Source organism: Euleptes europaea, chromosome 15, assembly GCF_029931775.1.
Source record: "Euleptes europaea isolate rEulEur1 chromosome 15, rEulEur1.hap1, whole genome shotgun sequence".
Taxonomy (NCBI): Eukaryota; Metazoa; Chordata; class Lepidosauria; order Squamata; family Sphaerodactylidae; genus Euleptes; species Euleptes europaea.
Genome location: NC_079326.1, coordinates 43,439,296 through 43,462,528, shown reverse-complemented (window position 1 = coordinate 43,462,528; position 23,233 = coordinate 43,439,296). Strand labels below are relative to the sequence as shown.

Genomic DNA, 23,233 nt, shown 5'->3' with positions numbered 1-23,233 from the left:
GTTCTGTATTTACTCTGAATATTAAAAAGGCCTGAAAGTTCTTTCCCGGTCTTGTTGCTTCAAAATCTATGATTAGATATGACACAGATTGAACCTATCATTACCGTGTGTGACTGAGAAGACATGCATGTACTAGGGTTGCCAACCTCCAGGTAGTACCTGTAGATCTCCTGCTATTACAACTGATCTCCAGCCGATAGTGATCAGTTCGCCTGGAGAAAATGGCCACTTTGGCAATTGGTCTCTGTGGCATTGAATCCCCCCCTTCCCCAAACCCCACCCCTCCTCAGGCTCTCCTCTCAAAATCTCCAGGTGTTTCCCAACCTGGAGCTGGCAACCCTAGCATGTACTAATACTGGTGTCTGTATTAATGAGGCCTCCTTCCAATCTGATCCAAAGTCTGCTCTGGGGAACAGATCTGCCTTCCACTGGGTGTCATTTCTTTTCTAAAAGGAGCTTCCCTGTAGGAATGTGGAGTGCCAGAAGTAGCTCTCCTCTTCCCATCTTGAGTCATGTGAAGAAAACCTTTTGTCTGAGGGTGCTAATGTATAGCTGTAGTTCTTGCGAGGAATGCTAATACCGTAAATGGTTTTGTGTCAAAATCATCTTGATTAACTGGAGAGAAGTCGTGATTCGTGGTCTAACCACCCAGGGGCTGGTGTAGGTCTGACTCTCTTGGAGGTTCTCTTTGTTTATTCCATTGAGCGATGATTGGATGAAAGTGGGTGTATATCTTACCTCCTTTGTGCCACTTCTCAGCCTTTTGTACTGTAAATGAACCATAATCATATTTCCTGGACTCAGCTAGTTAGAGATTAGGTGGTCATGGAGCTAAGATGGAAGGGCAACATATAAGAACATTTGATGGCAACTCTACAACCTTCTTCATACAAAGCATGTGTTATACCATTGAGGTCAAGGCCTCCTCCTCATAAAAGATGGGACTCTATCAGGTGTAGCTTGTCACACAGGAGTGAGAAAAGCTGTACCTGCTAAAATGAATTCCTCTACAAAGCTGTTAAGGCTACAGACATATTTTGTTCTTAATCATCTTTATCCATCTTTGTCATTTCCTCTCAAATGTTTGTGGAGAGACAACACCGTGCCACGAAGGTGGTAATAATGTGGCACACACAAGTTCCATTTCCTAAACATCTCATCAGAAATCAAGTGCCCGTTTTGCAATGCATCCCCAAATATGAGAGTTACAAATGTCCTGTTTTTTTTCTTTAAAAATACTGTCATTGGTGTATAAAACAGAAGATCATCCAGCAAAAGCTAGCCCCTTTTAACCAAGTTCCCTTGAAAACAATGCAAAAAAACTTGGTGGTGACTAATTTAAGTACCACTTACTTCAGTGGGAGAAAGTCATGATGAATTTTGGTTGAACTTTGTCTCAGATGAGGCGTTGCTTAAAGAAACGTGTTCACTGTTATATCTATTGTGTTTATTCATGCAGTTTTGGTGACAAGATTTGCCATTCATTATTAAATGGCTGTTAGCTGCAGTATTTCAAACATTTGTCTGGTCCTCATGTTTCTTTCCTCTCTTTTTTTAGCCTCTGGAAGACCAAGTTCGGGACCTGTTACGCGAAGCAGACAAAACGGCGGAAGAAAACAAAGATCAAGAAGAGGTGTACGATGCCATGGCGGAGACACTGGGAGATGCTTGGGATTCCCTTGTCATTGTTCTAGAGAAGCGCAGGGAACTTTTGAAACTTACTGCCGATTTTTTTGAAAAGGCTCTGGAGGTTTGTATACAAAATGCTACCTAATTCTCAAGCAAATTTGTTATATAAAAATTCTATTCATGATATTAGAATAGGTAGAGAGTAAAATATTCTCCTAAGGGTATTTCTGCCCTGACCTGGATGGCCCAGGTGAGCCTGATTTCGTCAGATCTCAGAAGCTAAGCAGGGTCGGCCCTGGTTAGTATTTGGATGGGAGACCATCAAGGAATACCAGGGTTGCTGTGCAGATAAAGGCAATGGCAAACCACCTCTGTTAGTCTCTTGCCATGAACACCCCCAAAAGGGGTCACCATAAGTCGGCTGCGACTTGACAGCACTTTACACACACACAAGGGTATTTCTGTTTGTGCCAGCTGGGTGACCTTGGCAAGACCCAGCTCTCTCAGGCTGTCTGGTGCAAGGAGGGGAAAGGAAGATGATTGTAAGCTGGTTTGAGTCTTCCTTAAGTGGCAGAGAAACTCTTTTTCTCCTCCTCCTCCTCCTCCTCCTCCTCTACAAGGGACCTGGTCCCATTTATAACATCTTTTACAGCAGGTCTGGCATTAGGGTTGCCAACCTCCAGGTGGGGCCTAGAGATCGCCAGGCATTACAACTGGTCTCCAGGCTATAGAGATCAGATCCCCTGTAGAAAATGGCTGCTTTGGAAGGTGGACTCATTATACACTGGGGAAGTCTATGTCCTCCCCAAATCCCACCCTTCCCAGGCTCCATCTGCCGAAATTTCCCAACATAGAGCTGGCAACCCTACCGCGGTGTTCTTTTGAGAAAGAGAGCTACCCAAAAAATTAAAATTTATGAAATGTTGCTGTCAGAGAGAGACCCAGGATCAGGCCTCATTACATCCTGAAGAATTTGAGCAAGGGACAATGGGAAATGTCATATTGACTTAAAATGGAAATACTGGAAATTTCTCTACGAAATGTTTTGCTTTAAATGACAGAATGTGATTATGGATAATCTTTGTTTTATTATGATAAAGTGCAAGCCTCATCTCAAGGATATTCTTTAATGAAAATCAGAAGTCAAATCCCAAACGTTGACGCATAATGGATTTGTTTTATATCGTAAAGATCATAAAAACGGGGCAGAACATGAGGAGAGGCAGGCAGAGCAGGAGGCTTATTTTTCATCGTCTTTGTTAATTTCATCTGAACTCGCAATGTCCTGAACTTCCCCAGTTTGTTTTATATTGCTTTACTTCGGCAGTTTTACTTAGTTGACAAAGGGCAAATTTATTGGATATTTGCTGTATTTAAAAGGCAGAAGGAGGCCTTATTGAACCAAGAGGAAAGGTGGGATATAAAAGCTTTAATAAACAAACAAATAAATCGAACAGCAAAAAAAATTAGTATACACCCATTTAAATATTAACCAATTCCTTCCTGTCCTCCTTCTCACCAGACTGTAACACTGGACTATTGGGGACTGTGGAAGAGTCTCAGTATCATTTTATCAAGTTGATACTAGCATGCACCCTCTGTATGGGAGACTAATATAGCCCAGAGTAGAACAACTTGCAGGTATCCCACCTGGTGGGCTTTCAGATTTGAAAATTGATATATACCCTACATACATAGCTGGGCTTTTATAATTCTGTCTACATATTGTGATATATTTGTATATTGTTTGTGTGTGCATTATATGGGTTTTTATCTGATCACTGATGAAGGCCAGCTGGCCGAAGCGTGTATGGTGTGTAGTTTATCAAATTATTAGTTGCTGTTGAGCCTTGTTTTATCATTTTTAATGTTTTTATCCCTGATATAAGCACCATAAAATAAATATATTTCTATATAACATTTTTTTATCGTTCTTCACCCAACCTTGGATACCCAGCTCTTGGTTTTTCAGGTTGTGTCTCTCCCTCCTCTTTTTTTGTTTCTAGAATCTCAGTATCACAAAAAAAAAAAAAAAAATTAAATAAAGTGACTCCCAAGGTCCTCCACTGAGCTTTTCAGAAGTGTGGGGATCCATGTGTAGATTGCCTTTCAATTTAGGCAGCCTGCATGCAAAAGGGTGCCGATAGGGCAGATTGGGAGACAAAAACACCCCTGGAAAAAAAAGGCCCAGTTTGCTGATGGAGGAGGAGGGAGGGAGGAAGAACAGGCTTCCCACTTTGGCAGGCTGATGGTTACCAGCTTCCACCTGCCTCAAACAGGGTCAGGGTCACCAGCTCACAGCAGCAGTGGCCGCTAGCTCACGCCATCAGCTCCTGCCTGCCTAGCACAGGGCTAGGCCTGCCAGCTCACGGCTACCAGCTTGTGGCTGCAGCTCGCTCCCACCTTGCACATGACAAGGGTTGCTGGTTCACCAAGGTGGCTCCCATCTGCCTCATAGCAGCAGCAGGGTAGCAGCCCCCCCAGTGCTGTTGCCAGCTCCAGGTTGGGAAATACCTGGAGATTTTGGGGGTGGAGCCTGAGGAGGGAGGGGGTTGGAGAGAGGAGGGACTTCAATGCCATAGAGTCCAATTGTCAAAGTGGCCATTTTCTCCAAGGGAACTGATTTCTGTCACCTGGAGGTCAGTTGTAATAGCTGGAGATCTCCAGCCACCACCTAGAGGTTACAACCCAAGAAGCAGCACAAGACCCCAATATTCAAACTACAAAACAAAATGGAACACTTATACCAATTTCAAATGTATTGTTAAATAACAATATAAGCATGAATACATTCACTTCAACAAATTCAATATGACGATAAATATTCCAATACAATGAATGTTGCTATATTAAGCCACTCATTCAAACAACTTATTATGGACGACTGAGATGGTGTTATCTACAACCCACACTAACAACTAAAGTCTCTCATCCAGATATGAAGTGGATGCCAAGAGTAATGTTGTGCATGCAATGTACAAAGCTTTATGTCCCTTAACATAAGCAAGGCACAGCCTCTTCCCTAAAGCGCGTGCATATACTAATCAGTTACAAAGCAACAGACTCCTTCTCACAGTTAAGTGTGCACCGTGCGTGCCGTTTCTATTAAATAAAGGCAAGAGCCTAATGGGGTACGAGAGCTGAAAAATGAGGCACAGCCTCTTACTCAATGTGATGTGCACTTGAATCTGCTGTTGGTTCCGTGGAGTCGGGAAAATGCGCTCCGTACCGGCAAGAGCCGCGCTCTCCATGTCAGTCTGCTGTAAACCGATGAATGGGACGTATAGGATGACGTCAGCACAGCGACACGGAGAACTCCCTCGGGATTGTAAACAACTGGAGGTTGGCAACCCTACCCCCCAGACCACTGGCACCCCATGACCTTTCCCAGTAGCCTTAATGTCCAATCTACCCCTGGTGTTGAGTGTGGGAAACCCTCATATTTAATTCCTGGGCTACACCAGCAGTGGAATACCATACAGATGGCTAATGCTATCATCACTGAACACCTGAGAGTCTCCAATTCCAGTCACATTTTTGTTCTCATTTCTGTATTGGCTGATAGCACCTAGGATCTGCAGTGAGCGCCTCATGTAGCCTATGCTCAGTCTGCTGCTGTGTGGAATCACTTGGCCAGGGCTAGAACCTTGTAGAATTGTTTACAGTTTCTAAAAAATCTCAGGAGTCCATGTGAGGGCCAAACAACATTTTCGGCTTTTTAGGGAGTTAGGTCCGGGGAACCCAGACCCAACTCAGGTTCCCTGCATCCACACAGCAGCTGACGAGAATGGACTTGTAACTTGTTTGAGATTGGATCCCCACCATAAGGGGAGGAAGGGCTCCTGCCTCCTCTCCAAGTGGTTTTCCCATGCTGAAGCAAGTGCTAGGAAGAGATATTCCCCTGTTTTTGCTGCTTCACATGGAGAACAGGAGCAACAAAAATGGGGAAATCATTCTCAGCATTGTTTTGGCCCTGGGAAATGGCTGGGGGGTGGGAGGCAGGAGCCCTTTCTTCCCTTATGGTGGTGTTTGGAGCCTATTTGGGCTCTTCCTTATTTTTACAAAGCCATTCCCTGCAGCTGCTGTCTAAAAAGCCCGAAGGTGTCTTTGGCCCTTAGTAATGAAAACGTATGGAGATGTCCCTCTCCCCAACTTTTTCCCCCCTCCTCAGCAAAGCACATGATGTAATAATATGTCCCTCAGAAGAGCAGAGGAAGTATAATAACCCTCAAGGTATTTGTACCGTGGAGATACGCTCGCTCACTCATCACTGGAAATGATTGACATCTTTATAAGAGGTCCAAGCCCGCTGAGGAGCCTCAGAATGGCAGCTTGTCAAACGTCTCTGAAATGTGTTTTTTCATCTTGCTCTTCAACAGTTTGCTATTAAAATCGACCAAGTTGAAGATTTCCTGCAGAATTCCCAAGAGTTTGAGAATCCCGAATCTTTGACAGCACTTCTGAACCAGCATGAACGTCATACCAAAGGTAGAAAAGGGGATTTATTCTTTAACATTTTTAGAATGTAGTCTTTAGTAATCAATTTGGCTTATTTTTTTATCGAAGGGGGGAAGATGAATAATTTTCTGGACTACAAACATGTAAGCTAGCAGTGTAAACCTGCGAAATCAATAGGCTTAGCCTGCAGCAGTTCTACAAAGGGTTCCACTGTAAATGTATGGAAGCGTTAAGTGTTCATGGGGTAGAGTCCACTTTGGCAGATGCATGGTAGGCTTTAGCCAACTGCAGTTTATGCTTAAATAAATTTGTTACCCTTTAAGTTGCCTTTGTGTGACTGTCACGGATCGAGGGGGAGAATGATCTTTCAATGAAATTATGTCTGTCAGAAACTGATGGTACACAGAGGCTTACTGAGGCAAAAGTTCAAAACAACAGATTTTATTACTAACTGCAACGTAGGATGAGGATTTTAAACAGTCAAACTTTGTTTCAGGACATTAATAGGTTGGTCAAAAACCAATAAAGAGTAGGCACTTCACTGTTAAATATATGTAAAAGAGAGGATTGGTTGCTTTCAGATGGTAACACTAAATTAACTTCAAAATGCTGGATACTTGTTTTCACTGAGATACTTGCTTTAGTTTATCAGTCACTTGTTCAGATTTCACTTGAGTTTACTTAGAACCCAAGGTTGCTTTAGTTTTCTGGAGTAAGGAACTACACAGATCCTTAAACTGGTGGAGTGATTCGTGTTCACCCTGGACTCTGGAGAATAATTTTCCTCCACCCTTTAGGGATCCTTCAATACATTTGAGTTGACATCCCTCCCCTTGGTTTTCAAGAACTCTCTTTTTTCTCAGAGCTATCTCCCAATTTCAGTCCTAAAACACACTCTATATACTCAGAGTTAACACCTTTATGAACCAGTTGCTGACCCTGTCTTGGTCAAACAACTTAAATAATGTTCCTTTGATTTTTAAACTCCTGAGGGCAAATCCTCCTTGGACAGCCCACAGCTATCACTAGCTGCTTAGAGCTCTGTCCGTACTGAACTCCAGTGCTGAACCGACCCTCTCTCTCTCTCTCTCTCTCTCTCTCTCTCTCTCTCTCTCTCTCTCTCTCTGAGTTCTGAATTTTACCATTTAATTGGCCACTCCCAGAATTCCTTAGCTGTCAATCATCTGGCTCCTAAGCCAGAACAACTTCCTGGATTCTTGCATTCTTCACAGTGACTTCCAGTACAGCTACTTCTCTTGTAAATCACACCCAACTTCCCTCTTATCTATACTTTCCCTCTCTTTTTTAGTGTGTATATTTTCCTGCTACAGAGTCCTCATTTTGTTCTTCCAAACCTGGGTTTGAGTAAGGATATGTCCATTCAACAGACCATGGCCAATTTACCACTGTAATATTAAATCTGGATGTGGTATGGACTATCATTGGGGTTTTGCTCTGTTTGAACACATGAAGCTGCCTGATACTGATTCAGATCGTTGGTTTGTCAAGGCCCGTATTATCTACCTTGGCTGGCAGCAATGGTTTCCCCAGGGTCTCAGGCAGAGCTCCTAGTTTAAACTCTGATCCTTTCCACTGAAAATGCTGGGGATTGAATCTGGGACCTTCTGCATGATAAGCAGTTGCTCCTACCACAGTTGCTTTACCTCCCTTAAACTAGTAGATCTGCTTCTGCTGTTTGGACTAGCACCCATTAGTAGTGATTGTTGCAGTTGTCGTGTGGCTTGTTAAAACCTCTCTGTCTGCTTTGACAGCTCATTGATCTCATTCTTCTGTAATTATTTTAGAAGAATGCATTTTTATTGGATATTGAGCAGTTTCCTATTATGTTTGGTATTTTAGTGACACCCCCGCCCAAGGATCAATCTTGAGCTTTTGTTAAGCTAGAGAAGTGAAATGTAGATATATAGTTCATGGCTTACGTTACTTCAGGGGGTCTAAATACATGTGCAGTCCTGTTCTCAATACCATGCCTATTTCTTTATACACTTGCAGGAATTCAGTTCTAGTGTTTCTTTTTGAAAGGGTAACGTCAATGTGCATTTCAGTCTCTGAATCCTTTTGGACAAGAGTCCAGTTTTTCTCTTTTGAGCTACCAGCAACCAAGCAAAACACCCGTAGAATCTATTATCTTTTATTAAACAAAGAAGCAAGACAGTAAAAAATTAAGGCATAAATCAATTGTGGACATGCATGCTAACAAGATCAGAGTTCCTAACATTATTTACTCATTATATAAATGATTAAAATTATTTAAAGCAAATCAGGTTTTTAGCTTTTAGTCTCTGCTTTTAGGGATTATAAAAAAAAAAAATCCAGAGTTCCCAAAATCTCACCAAGAAATCTTACTTCTTCTTAAGCCTCTGCATTCTGAGACTTCAAGCCAGAAAAATCTGATTTGCTTCTCACAGGAGTGCTTATTTATAGAGAACTTTATCAATCTTATCTTTCTTGGGCAGCCCATTCCTAAGCTCTGGGGCCGAAAGAGCTCAGGTGGTGCACAAGTGGCCGTGCAGGCATCCAGGCAGCTTGAACCAGTGCCCAGGCTGCTTGCGCCACCAAGAGTAGCTTGGACGCTGGCGTTTGGGCACTCATGCTGGCCTTCCTGCGCTGGCATGGCAGCGCAGCCCTGGGACGCTAGCACGGCCTCCCGCTGCTGGCCTGCTGGCGCAAGTCCCCACACCATCGTGCCAGGGGGCATTCCCAGAGTGTTCTGGGGGACGGAGCTGCCAGTAGGCATCTTGCTGACCCCTTTCAGGTTGGGAATGCCCCCTCCAGCAACAGCACTGCTGCGCTAGGTTTTTCCTGGTGCGGCCTCGCTGCTTTCATTGGGGGAAAATGCCAATTTTCTAAATTTTAACTTCAAAAAGGCTTTTTAAAGCCTTTTGGAGCCGGGGAACCTCTTTGGAGGCGCTGCGGCAGTGACTTGGGCCACGCTGTCTCCGGCCACCGAAAGGCTCAGGAATGTGCTGTTAGTTTGGTTCCCACAATCATGTGACTATTTCTAAATATTTGATGGGTTACTCTAAATAAGAGATAGCAACACAGGTGCAAATAGCCGATCAGCAAGTGCTTCTGAGATCATCTGAGATACCAAGCTAAGAAGGCCAATCACAACTCTTAAAAAACAATCATGCCTTTTTCTGTCATTGTTCCAACTAACTGTCCAAGACAAAGGACGGTCAAACCAACAGGTGTGTAATTTGTTATTCGACTTGCAAATTCAGCAAGAAAAAAGAAATGATATCATTGCTACTGCAACAGAGTTGTCTAAGGATAAAAAGGGGGAAGGGAGAAACATGTATGCTGTCCTCTGCTCTTGGGAGGAAGATGAGAATAAATATGCACCAGACAGACAGATAGAAGATAGCCAAGATAATTGTGATACTTACGACCCAAGCATCTCTTCTCCATCAGGATTACTGATGCTCATGTGGGAAGCACTCATATGATACACACATTTGTAAGTGACTACGTGCAAAGCCATAGAAGAGCACATTAGCTGTATCAGCTACACTACAATGGTAACGGCTGGATTTTTGCAAGAAAGAGCAAAATGCTTACCTGACTGGTCAGGATAGCAACCAGACGTGATAGTGCTGCATCCCTCTGATACTTGTTTACATTTTTATGGTATAAAATCATACAGGCAAAAAAGTACGTCACTCCAGCCTTGGGTTGCCAACTTCCAGTTACTAGCTGGAGATCTCCTGCTATTACAGCTGATCTCCAGCCGATAGAGATCAATTCACTTGGAGAAAATGGCCGCTTAGGCAATTGGACTCCATGGTATTGAAGCCCCTCCCCAAACCTCGCCCTCCTAAGGCTCTGCCCCAAAAACCTCCTGCCGATGGCGAAAAGGGACCTGGAAATCCTGGCTGCTAGTCATGATCTGAAAGAACAGAGAGAAGTAGGAAGGTTCTTTCACTTCCAAGGCCTCCTGCATTGGCTGTAGGGTTGCCAAGCAGGACCTGGCAACCAATGGGGGGGGGACTTATGGTGGTGGGGGCCCTCACTGGTGACATACTGATGTCACTCCCCGTGTGCCCAGAAGTGACATCAACACGTCATCACAGGATGCAGGGACTCTCTAGTATAGGGTTGCCAGCTCCAGGATGGGAAATACCTGGAGATTTTGAGGGTGGAGCCTGTGGGGGCAGGGTTTGGAGAGGGGAGGGACTTCATTGCCGTAGAGTCCAATTGCCAAAGGGACCATATTCTCCAGGGGAACTGATTTCTGTCACCTGAAGATCACCTCCAAGATCACCTGGAGGTTGGCAACCCTACTCTAGTATCTGGGCAAAATGTCCGGGCGCACAGGGAGTGATGTTAGTGTGCTGGGATGCTACTGACTCCCCCTCCCATTTCCTGCCATTTCCTCCCTGCCATCCAGCTGAGCAGCGGTGAGGAATCACTCACTGGGAACAATTAAGAATAACGCTTTATCTGATGCATACCTACATTTCGTTGTTCATCCAGGTAATGTCATTACGATGTTGAAAAGCATGATCAGTTTTTGGCACTGCACAAATCTGTGCGATCTGTAGTTTGTCTGCTGAGTGCCGTCGTCCATCTGTGCTGGGAAGTTGTATTAGCAATCTAAAAAGGAGCTTCAGGGAATCACCTGGCAGATTGGAGAGAAATATGCAGCAGGCATGCTCATTTATGTTCTAGCAACACATTAGTGCTGGCTCCGCCCTTTGCAATGATTGTTTTATATGCTGCCCACTCACTAAATGTGCCTGTTTGGAAAGTCTGCAAAATAGTATTTCCAGGTTATTAAAAACTTCATGGAGAAGTCACTGAATATTTTAAGATTGCTTCCTCCCCCCCCCCAAAAAAAACAACAGTTTTACTGCAATGATGCAAAAGTAAAGCTAAAAGTCTGGAGGGAGCATAGGAAACATGTCAGCGTTAGTGGCAACGTGTATAATTAAAGCATGTTTTTAATGTTTTTGTGTCTGTTGTTTTAATGTTTGTTTTATGGAATTGTTTTTACACTTTTGAGTCCTGAGATGCTCAAGAGAAAGTCGGGTATTTAAATATTTTAAATAAAGATGGGCGTATTTCTAATCAGACAATCTGGATCCCAAAAATGCAGAGTTCTGAAATAACTCCATTTATATTCAGTAAGTTGCTCAAAATTGAGGGCATACTTTTCCAGGGTGAACGGGAAGCCACGATGGCAACCATTTTTGAGTTATCCCTCAATCTTGAGGCCTCTACAGTCAGAGATAACATATAAAGCCCACCAGATTCCAAGCAACAGCCAAGAGATGGGATTGGCCCTAGATAATAAATACCAGAGTTACAGATACACCCCCAGAGACCTTTATGCTCATCTTTTGACAACCTCCTGGTGGCCCCTGGCCCAAAGTCTATCTGGCTGTCCTCAACTAGGGCCAGAGACTTTTCGACTGTCGCCCTAACGTGGTGGAATTTTCTGTCTAAGGAGACCTGTCAGAAGTAATACCAATAAATCAATAATCAACACTCTTATCCCCTTACCCGATCTTACTTAGGGATAGAGAAGATCAGACACAGAGAGATCTGTTGAAGCATTTATTTGGCCATAATAAATGGGAGACAGCTTAGCACATGCAAGTGCTTCTAGCTGCTCAAAGCATATGGTCCAGTGCTTGCTCTTTTATAGCCATCACAGATGTCCAGCCCCTACAGATGCCTGAACGCCAGCCCTCTTGGCTTACCTTGATTGGTTTGCCAAGTTACAGCCTTCTTTTCCCGGCCGTCCTACAATCCATACATGGCATACATTGACATAATTCAAACACCCACCTCCCATCTAAAAATGGTTAGTTTTGTTGATTTGAACACTTTCAGTTCCCATGTCTCCTTGACTTGTTTATGGTCACGTGTGCTTATCTTTGCAAAACACTTACTGACAGTATAGTTTATTTCTGATGTTTTATGACCTTGTGACTGTCTGGAATTACTGTTCACTTCCCCTTTTCCCAGCGACCATCTGTTAGGTTCCTTGGGTAGAGTCCAGACTCCCCCTCCCTTCTCTGACCACAGTCTGACTTCTATTTCTTAAGTCCTGTACTTTTAACTTTTTCTTAATTTTGTATGGGACCCTGAAATCTTTTAGTACCTTATTGCTAAGTCCAGAAATCAATAATTGGAGGTATTTGGAATTGTCTCCTAACCTAAGCCATGAAGCAGCCAGCCTGTGTGTAAAACTTCTTCCTCAATATTCCAAACCATTAGACTTAAGGACTTTGCACAAACATTCTTCATTAAACAGTGTGTTGCTGCAGTCTGTTTGCTTTCAATAGTTCTTACTGTTTTGTATACTGTCTTCAGAAAGAGACTGTGTAACTCTGCATATTTGGTGATTTCTCAGTGTCTTTCCCTTTCCAGTATCCTTAGATTGTGCATCTTAAACTAGCAATTAAAAGCTCCTTCCAAAAATCATTTCACTTCTGCCCAGGCTGCATGTCTAATTTTAGTTGCAAGTCTGTGAAGTAAGGTCTGGGCAGAAAAACGGGAGTCTCTTAATTCTTCCCAGCAACTGCCTTTCTCAGTCTTTAGGTTGCTGACTTGGTTTTCTTATAGTTTAATATATGGCTTTAATATACTGTTTCTATTAACTATTACGTTCAAGCCTGCATTCACTATATATATTCCTCTAAGCATAATTTTATATCACCCTTAACAATTGTCAAGCTTATATCTCAGTGAGCTGTTAGGTTCAATTCCTCTTTTCCCCATATGCCTTTTGTTGGGCTCTGTGTGTGCTTCTTGACCTTTTGCACCCGTTGTCTGGGTTGGTGGGATTCTGCATAGTCTCACTGAAAGTCCAGAGACCAGACCAGTGAACAGAGATATTCTGGGATGATATGCCCTCATCCATTAATTGAACCAGGTTACTCCTCCCTTCTCTGTTGTCTCCACTTTTGGCCCTCTAACCCAGTGAGACTCTCATGCCTCGCAAGTTAATCCATCAACCCTTTAACAGGAGCCTGCTTAGTTTTCAGCCATGGGAAGAGGAGAACCTTGTCTGCATTATGTTTTATGCTCTTCCTATATTAACCGTAATCTATATATATATATGTGAAACATTCCTATTAGCTTTGAATATACTTTTAAAGCAGACTAAATCAAAACATTATTCTTCCCCCTCCTCCTTGCTATTTTAGATGAGCTCAGAACAGGAAACCCTTAGCTTAACTGCAGAGAAAAGCAGAACTTCCAAGGGGCCCTCTAGTTTCACAGAACTGGAAAATTTCAGCTTTTGTCCTTTTGAACTTTCCAGGCCTTGCCGGGAGACTTTCTTTGGTTCATCCTAAATAGTCTAGCTATATATGCTTGCCATATCTATATATGCTGTCAGAGGTGAACAGGTAACTGTGTCCATCAGACCCGGGCCTTGAAAAATCCAGCACAGTTTCGAAGGGCCTGCAAGACAGATACATTCCGCCAGGCTTATGGTATAGGACAGCGACAGTTACGTAGGGACTGTAAGAACAATTGATGGCTTGAATAGATTTACCAACCTCCAGGTACTAGCTGGAGAGCTCCTGCTCTTACAGCTGATCTCCAGCCAATAGAGATCAGTTCACCTGGAGAAAATGGCCGCTTGGGCAATTGGACTCGATGGCATTGAAGTCTCTCCCCTCCCCAAACCCAACCCTTCTCAGGCTCCACCCCAAAAATCTCCAGGTATTTCCCAACCTGGAGCTGGCAATCCTATCCATGAGAGAGATATTTGATCGGGCCCTTAAAAATTCACATGCTTGATCATCAATCCTTATAAATACATTATTTCCAAACAACAATTTCTGTCACGTAAACTGTGAATCTTTCCCCCCAAAAAATAGGGAACTAGTGTTGCATTATATATATATATATAAATCAATAGCTTGCTGGAAACAAGGACAACTGAAATCCATTTTAAAGGCTTTTCTAATCTCCCATGAGTTTGATCCTAGCCTAATAGCTCCTAGCTTTAATCATGTAATTTTAATCAAACATTACATTTTGCATAAATGGAATGGATGTTAATTGTTTAACACAGTACTTACAATGTCCATATTTTTAATGCTAAAATAAAAAGGCTAACTAGTTTAGAAGCCAATGGTTTGAATCGTATGTAATTCTGTTCAAAAGTCAGGACAGTGAATTGAAGCCCGGACACTTTAATATGAGTTTGGTGGTCTCAATTCAATCTTCATTGGTCTGAAGCACTCATCACAGACAAATTTGGCCTTGTAACTCCTGATAGTGATTGATTGCCATTGCTAAGAAAAGGTCCATCACTGAAAACAATCAAATGAAACAGTTTGTCACAGGGAAAATCTTCTTGAAGAATATAGCTGTTTCCCAAAGGGACAGGAGTTGATCTCTGATACCTTCCTTCTTTGTTTTGCGTCTTTTCAAAGACAAGAAGTCAGAAATGGGTAGTCATGTGTGTAATTAAGATTGTTTTTTTTGTATTGTTCACCGTGTGGCAGTCAAATCAGATTATATCGGTTGATGGAGAGGGGGGGAATACCTAAGTATGGGCACCGCCACGATCTTGAGGTAACTTCTGCTTCTTTTTTCCAAAATGACTGATAGCATTTTTCAATGCTCAGCCCAGCTCTGTTGATATGCAAATGAGGGGTACCTAATTTGGTTCTCTTGACCTAATTGGCCCCAGCCTTCTGGCTACCCGTAAAAAAGGAAGCTGGGTCAAGCCAGCTGACAATTTCTTCTCCAAACAACCCAACGGACTCCTTTGCCTTTCTGTTCTTTTGCCTATCAGTTCCTGGGAGAGATCCTTTTCTTCTTCTTTAGTCTTCCCTTGAGTAGGGTTGCCAACTCTGGCTTGGGGAATTCCTGGAGATTTGGGAGTGCAGCTTGAGGAGGGTGGGCTTTGGACCTTAGTGGATATAATGCCGTAGAATCCACCCTCCAAAGTAGCCATTTTTGCCAGGGAAACTGGTCTCTGTAGTCTGGAGATCAGCTGAAATTCCAGGGGTTCTCCAGGCCCCATCTGGAAGTTGGCAACTTTACCCCTGAGTTTTCAATTTCTATTCCCAATCTCTTTTTCTTTTAAAGTGGGGAGGGACAAGTTTCTGTATGAATGTAATACAACTAAATATCTGTTAAAAACAGAGTTGCCAAGAAGTGGTTATGGGGGGGTGGGGGTGCAATCTCTGTGACACCACCAACATCATTACATGATTTCCAGGAAAAACCTGGAAGTGATGGAGGGTAGCTCTAGGAATCACTGGAAACTCAGTAATTCCTAGAGCTACCCTATGTCACCTCCAGGTTTTCCCTTGAAGTGATGTAGCAGCCTCACTGTTGTTGTTGTCGTTTTTAATTTTCTCCTAGCAGGCAAAGAGAGCTGCCAACAGGAGACCTAGGGTTGCCAACGTCCAGGTGGTGGCTGGAGATCTCCAGCTATTACAACTGATCTCCAGCTGATAGAGTTCAGTTCACCTGGAGAAAATGGCCACTTGGGCAATTGGACTCTATGGCATTGAAGTCCCTCCCCTCCCCAAACCCCACCCTCCTCAGGCTCCACCCCAAGAAACTCTAGGTATTTCCCAACCCGGAGCTGGCAACCTTAAGTAGACCTCCTGCCATAGTGGGAGGCTTGGCAGCCCTAGTTGTTTGCAACCCTAGTTAAAAACAAAATAAAAAGTTTTAAAACAATCACCAACAAAGTAACCAGGAGAAAGGGAAAACAGGAACGAAGGAAAAAGATGCAGGTAGGGAAAGCGTCATCATCAAGTTTCCAGTATTGTCTGTTTTCTTGTCTATCTACCACATTTTCCCGCAGAGGTAGAATTCTAATTCAAGAAGGCAGGGCCCCCCAATGATTATAAGAGGACACTACTATCACTAGGGTTGCCAACCTCCAGGTGGTGGCTGGAGATCTCCCACTATTACAACTGATCTCCAGGCAACAGAGATGAATGTAATACAACTATTTCTCCCCTGGAGAAAATGGCCACTTTGGCTATTGGACTCTACGGCATTGAAGTCTCTCCCCTCCCCAAACCCCACCCTTCTCAGGCTCCACCCCAAAAATCTCCAGGTATTTCCCAACCTGGAGCTGGCAACTCTTAACAGCAACGTTTCAACTACCACAGTAATCAGTGTTTGTCAATTTGCTGTCAGCTGATGAAATGCAACACATGGAATTACTTGAGCAAATTGGGCATTGGCAGCAAACTTTAGGGGCAAAATATTGCACTTAAATTTCAAACTCTTACCTTTTTCGTCTGTTTCAAGAAGACCGCAGTCTGTGCAGTGGTTTTAGACTGCCTATTACCACATTGTGATACCAACCATTATCCTGGAGTGATTTTTTAAAAAATGAAAGGCAGTTTGAACAGAGATGATGTGCAAATGTATGTAAATACCACTGACATAATATGCAAATTACATGCTCTACAGTTTGGACCTCAAGAGGTGTCAATCCTGCCCAACAATAGGAAGAGGTTTGAATTGCTGCCTGCGTAGAGTGTCATCTGGTAATAAATGGCCTGTCTGTTCTGAATGCCACCGCTGCCCCCTGCTGGAAAGAACAGTCAAACTTCTTTGAATTCCAATATTTCATGTGGGTTCCCACCCTTCACCCCCCACCCCCGCCAAAGGCCAGCTCATAAAGTACATTTTTATAATGCTAACATTCCCGCAATGCAAGTTTTGTTTGGAAGCCCAGATATATAGCATTGTTATTAGACAGATCATGACAGCAGGACAGTGAAATGCCACTTGTATTTGTCGCTCAGCTAGGAAGCTGAAATGTGTTTCCAGATTCAGAGCCTTGAAAAGTGATTAGGGGTGTGTGGTGTTAATTTAAGCATGCACAAACAACCAGGTGGAAATCATCCTTGTGTAGAAATTACTTGAGTAATGGTCAGTTTCTGATATTGTGAACAGTCTCTGTGTTTTCTCAGATTAGATTTGAATTTGACAAGATTACATTTCAACTCGTACTTTCTGCATTCCATGACATCTTGATCCTCAGGTTTAATTTTTGTTCATGGACTCTGCACAGTGAGGATCTACTGCACAGATCTGATGAAGTGGACTCTAGTCCGTGAAAGCATAGATTGAGAAAATTCTTGTTGGCCTTTAGAGAGCCAGTGTGGTATAGTGGTTCAGAGCGGTGGACTCTAATCTTGTGAACCGGGTTGGTTTTCCCACTCCTACACATGAAGCCGGCTGGGTGACCTTGGACTAGTCACAGTTCTCTCCGAACCCTCTCAGCCCCACCTACCTCACAAGGTGCCTGTTGTGGGGAAAGGAAAGGAAGGAGATTGTAAGATGGTTTGATTCTCCTTAAAAGGTAGAGAAAGTCGACATATAAAAACTAACTCTTCTTCCTCCTCCTTCTCCTCCTCCTCTTCTTTAAGGTGCCACAAGATACCTGTTTATTTCTGGGATGTCTCTATTTTTCTAACCTCTACCTGTTACCAGACTATCACGTTCTCCTGAAATGCATGCATCCGCTAAAGATTATTTGCAAAGAGGCAATCTTAAATATACGTGTTAGGAAAGAAGCCACAGTAGATTTACATTAAGAGATTGTTTGCATATGTTCAAGCCAATGAGATTGCACTGTGTATGATGAATTTACTTATCCACCAGCAATTTTAAAATACGTATTCCCCCCCCCCAATTCTGTTTTGACAGAGCTGTTAGAGAAATCACTGCTCCTCTTAAACAAGAGCCACGACCTTACCGAATTCATAGAGGAATTCAAGGCTGATGGGCCAAACGTAAACCCAGAATTTATTCAGGGGGCCCGCAGCAGCTGCCTGAAAATTGATAATCTCCTTGAAGTTCTACAAGACAGGAGAAGGCAACTGGATAAATTCTTGAAGTTGCAGCGCCAAGGACTGGAGCAAGTTTGGCAAATCTGTCAGTGGCACCAGAGGGAAAATCAGGTACAGTCTTTGAGAAAGTCTTTGAGAGCTAGTGTGGTGTAGTGTCAGACCCTGGTTCGAATCCCCATTCCGCCATGGAAGCTTGCTGGGTGACCTTGGGCCAGTCACACAGTCTCAGCCTAAGCTACCTCATAGGTAGCGTTGCCAACCTCCAGGTACTAGCTGGAGACCTCCTATTACAACTGATTTCTAGCCGATAGAGATCAGTTCCCCTGGAGAAAAAGGCCGCTTTGGCAATTGGACTCTATGGCATTGAAGTCCCTCCCCTCCCCAAACCCTGCCCTCCTCAGGCTCCACCCCAAAAATCTTCAGGTATTTTCCAACCTGGAGCTTGCAGCCCTCCTCATGGAGTGGATGTGAAAGTAAAATGGAGAAGAATGATGTAAGATACTCTAGGTCTCTATTGGGAAGGAAGGCAGGGTATAAATGAAGTAAATGAGTGAAAAAGTTTTTTTTAAAATATATGTTATGTCTTTTAGGGGCACTCGCAATGCTTTAAAGCCATATGTTTTGGGACCAGCATATCTTAAGGGCCACCTATTCTCATACCGCTACGACTGCCATGACTGTTGTGGTCATCTTCTGAGGCCCTGTTTTGGGTGCCACCACCTTCTGAAGTAAAATAAATAAATAAAGCCATCTGTAAAAAGATGGATAACCAAGATGGCCGCCGGGTCAGGAGCTCTGTGAAGAGCTCCTGTCCGCTATTTATTTTTAACCCAAATTTAGAGATAGATTCTGTCTTCAGAATTATCCAAATTAGAGAGTCTTGACTGAAGATTGGATACATGACTGCTGATATACATTTGCCCCATTGGGACAAACATAGAAATACCCCAAGGAAGGGTTGCCAACTCCAGCCTGGGAAATTCCTGGAGATTTGGGGGTGTTACCTGTGGAGGAGAGAATTTGGGGAGGGATTTCACCTAGAATCTATGGTATACCATAGCTTGCCCTCTGAAGCAGTCATTTTCTCCAGGGGAACTCTGTCATCTGGAGATCATTTGTAATTGCAGGAGAGGTCTAGGGCCTCTAGGCCTCACCTGGTTGGCCACCCTACCCCATGGGGTCATTTCAGATTGGGAAAATGGTTCAGGGGGAAATATAACACCTCACCTCCCTCACATTGTGGTACACATACTGGTCTCTAGCATACAAGGTTGTGTTGCATCGGATCCTGAGTAACAACCCAGGGCTCTTAGAGTCTTGAATCTGTTTTTCCCAGATTACCAATTTATCAAGGCATTATATGGTTTAGCCAGTCCATGGCTAGACAGATAATTTGTACGTTTGTAATTTTTAAAATTGCTTTTACTTTCTGAGCTGTCTCAAGCAAGCCTCTGGAGAGGTGGCCTCTACACTTTCTAAATAAATAATGTAGACAGATTCCAACAGAAGCATGTCTTATAACAGAATGTTCTGGATGATGTACTCTGTCACATACAAAAAGTCTTCCAAAATAGCTGGAGATCTCCTGCTATTACAACTGATCTCCAGCCGATAGAGATCAGTTCTCCTGGAGAAAATGGCCGCTTTGGCTATTGGACTCTATGGCATTGAAGTCCCTCCCCTCCCCAAACACCGCCCTTCTCAGACTCCGCCCCCCCCAAAACCCTCCGGTGACGACGAGGGACCTGGCAACCCTACTCATTCAACCCAGCGGCCTTGAACAGTAGAGCTCCAGAGTTTTAACACATTCAAGCCATATAGAAGCATAAAGCGGTTGCATTCCTCACAACCATGGCCCTAGCAGTCTGCTCACTCTTGAAAATACAATCCATTACAGACCAGACTGTTTTTGCTGCTGCCCCACTTCTGTGGAACATCCTCCTGGAAGGGCCAAGGCCAGTGGTTACCGTTGGGACCTTCCAGCAAGCCTATAAAATTATGAAAGCTAGCGGGACAGCTTGAGAGTTATAGGTGTGGATTATTTGTATAATGATGTGTTTTAATGATTTTAATAGAGGGTTACTTTAAACATTATCTGTTATTGTTACCCGGCTTGGGTTCTAACTGTGTCCAGAAAAAGATAACTGAATACTCATACACACACACACATATATACCCCTGAATAAGTGGGCACTTGTCCATAAAAATGTCTGCTGGAATAGAATGTTGTTCATCTATTTATTTCTGCTGCAATGGATAAACACGGCTGCCCTTTTGGAACTAGAACCATAAAGATAGTGGGTGGGATCCAAACGTTCAAGTGTGGCGTAGTTATGCTAGCGAAACAGCACTTCCTTTGGCTCAGACGAGAGGGTGATTTCCACCAAGTCCCTTCTCCAATTACGGATTCCCATTTTGTCTCCTGCACTGTTCTGGGGGGGGGGGGCTGTTTACCCCCAAGAGCAGATTTGTGGAGAGCTTAGAGGACTGCAGCAAGGAAGGGAAGGCTGAGAAATCCTGCTCCGTTGGCATCACTCCACTGACATTGCTTGGACACAGCCCTGTGTAACCAGAACAATGCTTGGTATCACCCACCAGTAAATAAACCAGTCATTCTTTTTCTCCTTAAGCTGGATCTTGAAAAGTCTTATCTTTTCCCAGACAGCTCCTTTGACCCTTTGAAAATAATTAGGCAGCATCCCAAGAGGTTGTAATTCAACTTTAGTTTAAACTGAAAAATCATATAACGTTATGCAGAAAATCATCTTAACAAACATGCAAGGAAATACTGTTTTATGTTCTCACAAGTAGCTGGCTGCCTTGGCATATAAAATAAATATGCAAAAGGCAGCCGCGCTTTATCGTTGATTCGTCTCAGAGCTCTTCAGATAGCCCCCTGGAGAGTGCCACATTACCTTTTTCATAATACGCTAGGGGTACATTATAAATCACAAATTGTTCTTTGCATTTTCATATAACATTCCCCGAGTACGCGTTTGCCTGGGCTTGCTGGAGGACTCTGAAGCATCCATCAGATGTTAATAATTGCTCACAGGAGGACTAGATTTACCAGCTACTTTCCTAGATTGATCTGTATCCAGAATGACAAATCTTGTGTTCCTTCAAAAGTGTCGTCTTTTCACCCTTTGGCTATTAACTGGTAGCTGAGAACAAATCCTTCTGATTTTGCAAAACATGCTAGGGTTATTGTTATGCAAATCATGCAAATGAGATATAATGTGACACCATTTTGGTTATTAGTTTGTTATGTCACCTGGGAAATGCCTGTCCAAAGATCCATCTTGGAATATTAATATTCCCTGAGATCCATTCTCAGTGGTTAAGACTGACATTACAGAAAAACCCAATTTAGCAAGTAAGTTGGAAAAGTATCTTGTAGAAAAGAATTTGACAAGAAAACATTTGCTATCTTAGTATATGCTACATGCTTTCCAGCAGAAAAAATGCCGTCTCCTTCCTAATAATTTTATTTTCTGTGTCAAAATAGTATCAGTTACTGGATGAATCCCTTATTGGCTAGATAGGCATGTAATGTGTTTTTATGGTAGACTTGCATACTGTTACCTCAAACCTCTTTTTGATTGCCTTGTTGCTCGAACCTGAAGAAACAGTTGTGGGACTATTTTACTTCTATCCAAACCTAAGTATTTTAACTGTTGCCCTTGTAAGAGCTTCTGTACAGATTACATTTTTAGATGTTTAGCCTAAGAGTTTTTTTATTATGCACCTAAAGATGTAGGGTTGGATCCAGACTAAGTTTTCTGCTAACAGAAGGCGAAATTTCCATCAGCAGAACATAACTTTCTTACTTCTCCCCCTACCCATTGGTCTCCCTGAAATGCTGTTCGGGTTGGGGGGTCTGTCAGGAATGGCATAAGGCATGGGAATCAAACATATGGCCCGGGGGCCAGATCCAGCCCCTTGAGAGCTCTTATCTGGCCTGCGAGCCAGCCAAGGCAGCCACACACACCCAGTCCCGATCTGGGCTGGCGAGGCATGGCCCGGGCCGACCAAGTGACATTTATATCATATTTGGCTCTCGTAACAAATGAGTTCAACACCCCTGGCATAAGGGGCAAGCTGGGGCTTGGCAGCAGAAAGGACAAAGTGGTAGAAATTACTCCTCCCCTTCTGTTGGTGGAAAGTTTAGTCTGGATCCAACCCATAAAATGTACATAATGCAAATATGGGATTGCAAACATGTGTGTCATTCAACCACATGAGTCAGGGAGTTGGGAGTTTCCCAGGACTCTACACGCAGTGGCAAGCCCACATTTGTTCCGCTGTAATGTGTGAAATGCTCCTTAAGTTAGCTGTCCCAATCTAGGGAGCTCAGCTTTGACTTTAACATGATAGAATATGGTGGCATGACCAACCCCTATGAGAAAAGGCTGAGGGAGTTGGGAATGTTTAGTCTGGAGAAGAGGAAGTTGAGGGGGGACATGATTGCTCTCTTTAAGTATTTGAAGGGCTGTCACTTAGAGGAGGGCAGGGAGCTGTTCCTGTTGACAGCAGAAGACAGGACTCACAATAATGGGTTTCAATTATGGGCGGAAAGGTACCGGCTGGATATTAGGATTTTATTTTTATTTTTTTACAGTAAGAGTTGTTCGACAGTGGAATCAGCTATCTAGGGAGGTGGTGTGCTCCTCACTGGCAGTCTTCAAGCAGCTGCTTGGCAAACACTTGTCAGGGATAGTCTAGGCTGATCCTGCATTGAGCAGGTGGTTGAACTAGACAGCCTGTATGGCCCCTTCCAACTCTGTGATCCTATGCAATGATGTTATATCACTCCTTTATCAAAGTTTCTATAAAGAAGGTATTGATTTGGGATAAAAGGGTAGGAATTACATTCAAGACATCTTAGGATGTGCTACACAGAAGAAAGACAAGGGGTCCGGTAGCCTGGACAGAGAACCCTATCTATTCAAAAATTCCTTTCAGCACTGAAAAATGTAGGAGGGTCATCGTTCAGTGTTAAGTATTGAACTTTAGGTCTGAGACTGGAGATCTACTACTAGTTAAAGGTAAAGGTAAAGGTCCCCTGTGCAAGCACCAGGTCATTTCTGACCCATGGGGTGACATGACATCCCAACGTTTTCTAGACAGACTTTGTTTACGGGGTGGTTTGCCAGTGCCTTCCCCAGTCATCTTCCCTTTACCGCCAGCAAGCTGGGTACTCATTTTACCGACCTCGGAAGGATGGAAGGCTGAGTCGACCTTGAGCCAGCTAGCTGAAACCAACTTCCGTTGGGATCGAACTCAGGTCGTGAGCAGAGCTTGGACTCCAGTACTGCAGCTTACCA

The 23,233-nt window shown here is 43.4% G+C and overlaps 1 protein-coding gene across 1 annotated transcript in view; it reads left to right on the top strand.

Moving 5' to 3' along the window:
* Nucleotides 1–23,233, top strand: part of CCDC141 (coiled-coil domain containing 141) — a 116,776-nt gene that overhangs the window by 24,428 nt on the left and 69,115 nt on the right. The window contains exons 3-5 of the mRNA XM_056861530.1: nucleotides 1,559–1,750; nucleotides 6,009–6,117; nucleotides 17,764–18,017. Of these exons, the coding sequence (XP_056717508.1) occupies nucleotides 1,559–1,750; nucleotides 6,009–6,117; nucleotides 17,764–18,017 (555 nt within the window). The remainder of the gene's footprint in view (nucleotides 1–1,558; nucleotides 1,751–6,008; nucleotides 6,118–17,763; nucleotides 18,018–23,233) is intronic.